General features: G+C 37.2%; 1 protein-coding gene and 1 long non-coding RNA gene across 4 annotated transcripts; one reads left to right on the top strand and one right to left on the bottom strand.

Annotated features, from left to right (window-relative positions):
• Nucleotides 1-4,845: 4,845 nt before the first annotated feature.
• LOC131531475 (uncharacterized) lies at nt 4,846-7,371 on the top strand. Of its 3 annotated transcripts, none has more exons than XM_058762242.1 (5): nt 5,074-5,122; nt 5,757-6,055; nt 6,505-6,691; nt 6,987-7,163; nt 7,239-7,371. In XM_058762242.1, the coding sequence occupies exons 2-4, from the start codon at nt 5,842-5,844 to the stop codon at nt 7,012-7,014; spliced, it is 429 nt and encodes a 142-aa protein (XP_058618225.1). In that variant the 5' UTR covers nt 5,074-5,122; nt 5,757-5,841; the 3' UTR covers nt 7,015-7,163; nt 7,239-7,371. The 3 variants fall into 3 exon arrangements, with proteins under 3 accessions (XP_058618224.1, XP_058618225.1, XP_058618226.1); XM_058762243.1 differs by having other exon boundaries at nt 5,085-5,122; nt 5,837-6,055; XM_058762241.1 differs by having other exon boundaries at nt 4,846-6,055.
• A 17-nt stretch (nt 7,372-7,388) lies between these two features.
• On the bottom strand, nt 7,389-8,389 carry LOC131531477 (uncharacterized). Its single transcript, XR_009268701.1, has 3 exons — nt 8,254-8,389; nt 8,076-8,141; nt 7,389-7,443 (listed from the first exon to the last, which is right to left on the bottom strand). It is a non-coding gene; the product is annotated as an uncharacterized LOC131531477 (long non-coding RNA).
• Nucleotides 8,390-9,291: the final 902 nt, after the last annotated feature.

Genomic DNA, 9,291 nt, shown 5'->3' with positions numbered 1-9,291 from the left:
GTTGGGGGAGTGAATTAGATTTGTACCCAAATCTGTTACATAAACCTGCACTGTGCCAGAAAACTTTGCAATGAGTTCTTTTAAATTTCTGTGTACTTTCTATACTCTACAGATGCACATGTCTTCAAAGCGAAGCTCGCAGAGGGACGTGGCGTTTAGTCGGCAACATCTGAACTTAAGAGCCTGTCAATCAAATCTCAGAGGGAGCAGGTGAATCCATCGGAGGAAAATGGCTGTAAGAATTGGGAATTGCTGTGAAAGCATAGAGAAAGAGGATGTAATGTAGAAATAGGGTGAAATGCAGCAACACTCAGTCTGACAGATCAAATGGAGAAAGTCAGAGTGAACTTATGAGAAATGAATGACAAAAAGATGGAAATGAAAAGAGAGATTCACTTAGCAAAGTGAGAATGAAGTATACTTGTTTAAACCTGCAATGGTGCTAGAATTTCATTATGACGAGCAGCGGGTGAATTTCCTGTTATTCAACCTATCAACTCAATCTATATCTGAAGCCTGACATAAATGAGCAGCCGGTTTTGAATGTTCGAAAAATAAAATTAAGTGATCCACAAAAATGGAACATTTTAATGTCCATTTTGCAGTCCGTCATTCAAAATACATTCTAAATACATATTTATCACTATGCATAATTTCACAAATGTACTGCTTGAGTGAAATAATATATGCTGAAAAAAAACTGAAGTTGTAATTTGCATAAACAATTATAAGATTTTCACGTAATTATATATATATATATATATATATATATATATATATATATATTAAAATGTATAATAATTAATATTTTTATGATAGATTTTCAGATTTAAAAATATAAAATCTGGGCCTTAGACTGGTAAAACAGCATCTATTCATAAAACACAAAAAGCAGAAAAATAAAAGAAGATAAAGCGTTTTGCAAGACCATTTTTTATATTTTATATATGAAGGTCATATATATAAAAAGACAAAAAAGGCACCTGTTGAATCACACTAGTCTGCATTTTACTAAGCATGAATATTGCCACTCTAGAGAGTTTTCTTTTGCTTGTCCAGCAATTATAGCATCAAACTTTATTAATTAATAAAATAGCAGGAATGTAGGAATGCATTTATACCCCTCAGCTGCAGTGCATAACTAAAGAACATAAATCATCAAGTTGGTCATTAAATTCAGTGCATCAACCGCAGTGCTGATGACCTTCAATTACGTATAGACTGGTCCCTCCCACTATACACCAATCAGATGGAGGTAGTAATTATGGCCGGCAACTGTCTTGGTCTGGAAGTCAAGTAGAAAGTCCAGTGATCTATTTTGTGGAGCAGAGAGTGTTGTTAAAGTTATGACGTGTTTCTTTTCTTTCTTACCCCGTTTGTCTGTCTTAGGGGCACAACTGCTGAATTGTTTCTGATATCATGTTTGACTGCACACTGCAAAACTCATCAGGGGTGGAAAAAAGTGACAAAGATGTTACATTTTATTTTAATATTATTATTTTTTCAGAAACAACAAATGTAATATTGCTCACTTTTTGGTTAAGAAGGGATTTACGGCATTTTTATGTATTTGTGGAATTTAGTGTGGAAATGGACGATTGCTGCCACCTGGTGAAAGACAAACACTTTTACATTTAGGGCTCATCCACATGAAGCCAGAGCTTTCCCTATCCGATCTTTTTTCTTCCTCATTCTAAAAAAAAAAAAAATTCTGTAAACACGGAGTCGTCTCAAGACATATCTGCGTACACACAAAACCATCGAAACTGACTCAAAATGATGTAGTAGACTATACATGCCAGACCAGTATGTGGTGCTGTAATTCTGCCACGGAGATAGACTAAAAACAGAGAAGAAGACTTAAAACCTTGGTTTCAGGCTCCCAAAACTCAGAATCCGCCTGGATGCCGATACAATATAAAAATGTTATGTATACAGCTAAATGTGTCTCCGTGTGGACGGGCCCATTACTTTTATACACAATATTCCCACTATAACCAGTAGATGGCTGCAGACCATCATTCATTGACACATTTGCCATTTCCACCCCCTAATATAGTTCTTTTAACATATTTTGCTTCTGGGTTTATATTTAGACATTGTAAAATTACAATTAAAACACTTTAAAAAAATCACTTTTTGTTAAAGTTCAGCACTGTTTTGTACGGAAGTGGCAAGTGACTTTTCAAAAACTCATCAGATATACATGAATCACACAAATGACCTATTTTGAATTCAAAATGGTGATTTTCGGGGAAAGGTGACTAGTTTGGATCCCTGTTTATGATCTTCTCAGTTTCTCTCTAATGTAAATCAAAAGCACATTCACAAACACACAATTTTTTTATATTTTGAGGGATATAGGAACTGAACTGATAATAACGCTAATACCCCTTGCCCTTACAGGCAATAACATTACATTTTGATTTACTTTATGACTTACAATTAAAAAAAAGATATAGGTGAAGCTTATCTCTGTTTGCTCATTTATTGCTGTCCTCATTTTAATATATTGCTTTTTCTTTTACATTCTTTAACACATAATGTTTCCTCCTCTATTTATTTTGGTCATGTGACTGTATCTGTGACAATCATTATGTCGAAAGGTGAGCGGTTGATGTATTCACTTGATAAAATATATCTTGAACTTATTTAAAAATATAAATAAATATGTTTCCATTTATCATTTTAAACAAATAAGCTTGTGATGATTTATAATGTTTTATTACAAATTTTCACTGAATGATTTCGGCAAAATTACATCCCTCCCTCATGAGGCACCCTATGCACTACTGCATATCCCAGTTTTGGTGCCCCTGGCCTGTCTCATTTAATGGTTTTAGAGGGGTTTTGTGGTCTTGTCAGACTGAAGACACAGACTAAACCAGCAAATCACCCAGCTGGTTAAAACTGGCATTTTTAGCAGGGTACACTGAGCTTAGTATTAATGCAGTACACGAAACCCCTGAAGAGGTTGAACCAAAGTATATCCCTGAAGGGTTTTCTTCAAGGGTGTTGCAACAAAATTCTTACCTTTAGGCCATTACTTAGTCATATTAAGGCTTATTGTCATTTTTAACACATTGCAGGGCAAATTTGAATTCCTTCGAAAACTGCAGTGCAGACTGGCAAGTAGGAAGCACTGCACTAAATTACAGGCAATAAATATTTATAGATAGTAATAAATCACCTTTTATGCCAAGCATTTCATGTCAATTCATTTCAACACACAGCAACATGACATTATGATTGTTCTAAGTAAGCGAGGGAAGCAAAAAAAATCCATTATAAATGAACTACAATATGTGCACAACATCTCACTTGCAGCGTGGGCACGTTAAGTAAGCATTCATCTTGAAATATTACTAATAGGCTAATAAAAATTTATTCGTATGTTTACTTAAATTCATTATTTTCACAGCACAATTCCAATGCAAGCTGAAGCTGGATGTTCTTACAATTATACTAAAAGGCTTTTACTTGCTAAATATGTATAAACCAGATAAAAGAAGGCTTGATTGTGCACAACAGGTTTTTCAACAAAGTTTGATCATAATGATATTTTGATGACATTTAGAAATGTGAGTATCAAGTGATAAAGCAGGCTTTATAGGGTTAATCGAGACTCTTAACCTCAGGTAACTCGACGAGGACTGAACCTGTGATAAGTGACTATAAGATGCAATGGTAACATTGTCTTTCACAAATCTGGCAGCTCACCAGTGATACACTCTCAGAAATAAAGGTACAAAAGCTGTCACTGGGGTGGTAACTTTTCAAAAGGTACACTTTTGTACCTATTAGGTTCAAATATGTACACTTTAAGTACTAATATGTACCTTTAAGGTACCAAAATGGACCCTTTAGGTACAAACATGTACCTTTTGAAAAGGTACCGCCCCAGTGACAGCTTTTGTACCTTTATTTCTGAGAGTGCATTATACGTTTGATTGATTGAGAATAGGAGTTGGTGAGTGACTAATTACTCACGACACATCTGTGGTTGTAAATCATTAGTGCTTCACTTTCATGACTGTTTACCCGTTATCCCAGGAATGCATCAACTGCAGCTTCTTCAAAGATGAGTCTGGAATTTGATGGTCTCCTAGCAACCGGCTCCTCTCAGCATCCCTGTGGCTGATGGTTCTGATGGGCATTGTCCTCACCACCACAGGCTTCAGGAACAGAAGATGGGTTTAATCAAATGCGCCTGAAGAGAGGGGAAGAGCGTGAGAGGGATATCATCTGGAACAGTCATGATATTTCATGTCGTTTTATTTGAGTAGGAAATGAAAGATGGAAGATGTGCTGTAGCTCACCTGAGCGAGCGAATTCGGGCATTGAGTGCACCAGAAGCTTTTTGTAGTTTGTGCTTGCTGTTTAATATTAAAAGTGGTTGCTTTGTATCATATGAATAAATAAATGTAAATAAAAATGATTAAAATTTGGTGTAAAAACAAATTCCCTTATTGCTAGTAAATTTCACATCTAATTACAAATAAATGTCATAATTAATACATTGAATTAAATGTGAAATGTTGAAGTACTAAGACTGAAATCTAATCTGTTTCATTTACAACTTCGAAAATCATTTTGTACACTGTACCTATCAATTTTTTATGTAGACATAACTCCAATAAAATACAAAAAAGGTTTAATCTGTATTGTTATATTTTCCCCTAATGTAAACAATGAAGCTTTATAATTCTAGTCTATAGAATGAACATGTTGAGCATTTTCTCGGGGTACAAATACTTTAGCTAAAGTAGGCTACCCTTTTGAATTTAGGATATGTAATGTTTTTGAAATATGGGTTTAAAGTGTCTTTGGGCGAGAGCAGCGTGTATCTGAGTGCGCGCGTCCCGAGCAAAGAACTCCTCGTGCGAGGGGACAGTTTCGCGCATTATATTAATGTACTTTTGCGCTAAAATAATGCACTCTCGATATTTGTCATTAAAATAACGCCATATGATTCAGAATGACTCAAATCAGTAACGGAGTGAAAATAAAATAATTAATTTGAGAAAATTATCCAATCTATTGAGATGGCCAATCAAATCAAAGAAGGCGTGGTTTACCGTTCAGAAGCGAAGCGTCAGTTTTAGCTTTGAAAGACAGTGAGGTAAGTAAGGTGAAACTGGAAGTAGCGAAAAACATATTTGACAAATATTTTAGGATAGAAATGTTAAACGACCGACAGCGACAGTAATATCCAGTGATGCAAACTACTCGATTTTTCCTCAAATGTGGCCGTTTTACAAATCCTCACTCAGTGTTAGTACAAGAAACGTAACTTACGTTCGACAGGCTATACAAATATGTGCTTATTTTAAAATATTATTTGCAAATAGTGATAGAAACAATATCGACATATCGCCCACGACTGTGATCGAAAGCTGCTGTTTCTATGGCAACTGTGGAACGACGATTTTTATGACGTCACTCACAGAACCGAGTAATTAGACATACTTGCAGAATCTCTTCACTTCGATGATTTTCTGAGCAGAAACGCGAGTCTGAATGAAAGTCTACCAATACAGACCGTTCAAACACTGTCCATATAGAAAGAGTCTATACTCGGCGTGTTGACACATACAGTTTATAGACTCAATCTGTACTCACGGTGTGTTTCACTTAAAATTTGACAACTCTACTGACATGATCAGATCCAAAACACCAGACACCATCATGTCTTCAGAACCGAGAGAGGTGCTTGTGGATGTTTATGTCAATTGCGTCTTCTACTGCACTGACAGTTTCTGGGAATCATATGACCAAGATGTGGAGTCAGAGATCACCAGTGCCATCTATGACCATTTCAATTGCTATAAACCAGAGAACATGCATGTGCAGCTGGAAGAGGTTTTCTGTGAGGAGAAAGATGTGCAGCTGGAGGCTGACGTCAATGATGCCATCTCAGAGTCAGTGTCACTGGTGTCTGAAGAACTGACCGATCCAGTGGGGCCTTCCACAGAAGTGGAGGGAAGCATCAGTGAGATTGATCAGGAAGGCATGGATGTTTCTCCTGAAACCTCTGAGGAGAACATCCCAACAGGTAAATGTAAACAGAGCGGTTGAAATGCAACATTGCTATGAGGTGCAAATAAAAATGTCAGACTAAATTTGCAGTAAAATTAGTGATATTTCATGAACATTTTGCTGGCAAAAAAGGTCCATTGTGAGCACAGCTCGCACAGAATATTTTATGGTTCGATATGTTTTCGGGACAGTACAGAAGGGCGAAAACAACATAAAATAGCTTTTTTTTTCTTTTTTTCTTCTCAGTCATTACTGCTGAAAAGCAGTTTATGTGCTGCAGTTTATGTCTTTGTTATAAATGGAAAATTCAAGTGACCAACTGGAAAATGAGCTAAATCTGCTTCGGAAATTCCTTTGTTCTCAATTGATTTCGCTGAGCAACTGTAATTGTGACCGCACGTTAATTATTCATGTTTGATCTGTGGTTAGACATGTTTCTACTAACATATTGTTCTGCTTTTCCAGAATTTGCCAAAGTGAGGAAGACAATCAGTGAGTTCTTCCTAACTGGGATTTCACCACAGTCTAAGACTGATCTGGCTGTTTCCGAGTCGCTGTGTGAAGAGGCAGGAAGCAGCAGTGAGATCAGTCAGAGTGGCGTGGATGCTTCATCTGAAATCTCTGAGGAGGACATCCCAATAGGATGTCCATTGTGAGCACAGCTCACACAAATTACATTCCACACACACAGATTTTCCACATGTGCAGTGGTTAAAACAACACTGCATTCGTTCGGTACACACGCATGCTAAACCTGTTTCAAAACAAGCAGCTTTCTATTGGTCAGCATGGTGAATTCAAGTGACCATTATGAAAATGAGCGAAATCTGTGTACAGAATTTTTTTGGCTCACCTAATTTCGCCAAACAACAGTAAATGTGACCACACTTTATCAATGTTTAATCTATGATTAGTGATGTTTCTAATAACATGTTTTTCTTTTTTAGACTTTGCCAAAGTGAGGAGGACCATTAGTGAGTTCTTCCGGACTGGGATCTCAGCACAGCCCAAAACTGATCTGGCTGTCTCCGAGTTCCCATGTAAAGTAGCAGGAAGCAGCAGTGAGATTGGTCAGGGTGGCTTGGATGCTTCTTTTGATATCTCTGAGAAGGACATCCCAATAGGTAAATATTAACAGAGTACATGTACGTGCTGAACCCTTTAAACCATTTCAAACCAAGCAGCTTTCTATTGGACAGTGTGGTGAATTCATGTGACCAACCTGAATATGAGGGAAATCTGCATGGGAATTTTTTTGGCCGTCACTTGATTTCGCCATCTCAGAGCTGAGGAGCCCAACGCTGGTGTCTGAAGATCTGACCGATCCAGAAGGGCCTTCAGCAGAAGTGGCAGGGAGCAGCAGCGGGAACGATCAGGGTGGAACTGACGCTTCTCCTAAAACCCCTGAAGAGGACATCCCAACAGGTGAATGTCAGCAGAGCATTTGAGTTGCAACATTACAATGACATGCAAACAGAATGTCTTTCAAGTCAGACAAATGATTCATGTTTAATTAATCTGTTGTTAAAGATGTTTCTAATAACATATTGTCTTCTTCTTTTTCAGAATATGGCAAAGTGAGGAAGATCAACAAAATTAGTGAGTTCTTCCAAAAGCTTTTTGGGATCTCAGCACAGCCTCAGAAGGATCCGGCTGTTCCAGAGCCTCTGCGTATCCTAGAAGCAAGTGTTCCCGAGCAAGAACCTCAAGTGACAGAGCATTCAGTCTTAGATAACTATATTCCTCAAAACATTTCCCAGTCAAAAAAATGTTTGGAGGAATGTACACTGTCTGAGACACCTGTCACTGAGATCTGGCCCAACATCTTCTTGGGAAATGAGTAAGTTTGCAACTTATATAGATTAATATAAACCATGTGATGAAGCAATAATGTAATGCAGGAGCATGGAGTTAAACACAATTTTATTTCTACAATATAAATCCTCTTTACTGAAAGACTAATCTAGGTTGTTGTGTTCTTGTGCAGAGAAACAGCAAAAGACCGAACCAAACTCAAAGAGATGGGTATTACCCACATCTTAAACGCTGCAGCAGTGAAGAAGCTGCTGAGGGTCTTGATGGGAATGCCAAAAGAGAAAGACCTGAATGGAAAGATTAATACAGGGGAGAAATATTACAGAGGCATGAACATCAAATATTGTGGCTTGCCTACAACACACAGAAATGGTTTGAACATGGGTATGTACTTCTTACCAGCTGCCAAATTCATCCACAAGGCCCTGAGGAACCCAGAAAGTAAGATCTTTTATCAAGTGTTCTGCAGTAACCAGTTTTTAGGAAATGAGCTTTTTGGACCGTCTTTCTGTTTTTATTTCCACAGATAAGGTGTTAATTCACTGCTGTGATGGTGTCAGCCACTCCCCTACACTTTTTCTGGCATATCTGATGATCCACTGTGACATGATGGTGGAGGAAGCCATCGATTACGTCATAAAGGTGCGACACATCAAGCCCTCCATGAGCTTCCTGACGCAGCTGATGTCCCTCAATGCTGAACTTGTGGAGCAGCGAAAACAACAGCAACAGGGCAACCAGGCAGCAAAGTGCCGCTAAAAACACAGAGCACAGACTTTTTAATAATTACTAACAGTGTTGGGGGTAACGCATTACAAGTAACGCGAGTTACGTAATCAGATTACTTTTTTCAAGTAACTAGTAAAGTAATGCAATACTTTTTAATTTACAAGAAAATATCTGAGTTACTTTTTGCAAAAAAGTAACGCCAGTTACTTTGTTTTCCCATTTATTGACTGAAAAAACTCCTGTCCCCATGTTGGGAGAAATCGGAAGTGTTTGCTGTGTGAACATGATCTTACTGTAGTTGCAGACTAAATGTGAATGTGCATTAATTCATTTCACTTGCAGATTTAGTATTCATCAAAATGAATTAAAACAGTGAAATGCAAACTCAGAATATGACGCAAAGCTGCAGTAATTAAATGTGTTAAATAACACAAATGTATCTAATCCCATTTTATTTAACCAATGTCTTGGCTGCTAACAATTGTGCTTCGTTTTTGAATTTGCTGAAGAGTGTTGAACCTTCTTCTCCTGTGTTCTACTGTACAGATGTCAATTTACTTTTCCTTCAGCCTGAGGTTTATTTATTACACTTTTTGATGTGAAAGGGCTTTTACATTTGCTATAAATAGAAATTCTTATATAAAAAATAAACAATCAAACCCTGCTCAAATTTAAAAAGTAACGCAAAAGTAACTCAAATGTAATGCA

Source organism: Onychostoma macrolepis, chromosome 23, assembly GCF_012432095.1.
Source record: "Onychostoma macrolepis isolate SWU-2019 chromosome 23, ASM1243209v1, whole genome shotgun sequence".
Taxonomy (NCBI): Eukaryota; Metazoa; Chordata; class Actinopteri; order Cypriniformes; family Cyprinidae; genus Onychostoma; species Onychostoma macrolepis.
Note: the sequence above shows the minus strand (reverse complement) of the source record. Positions and strands in the feature narration are given on the sequence as shown.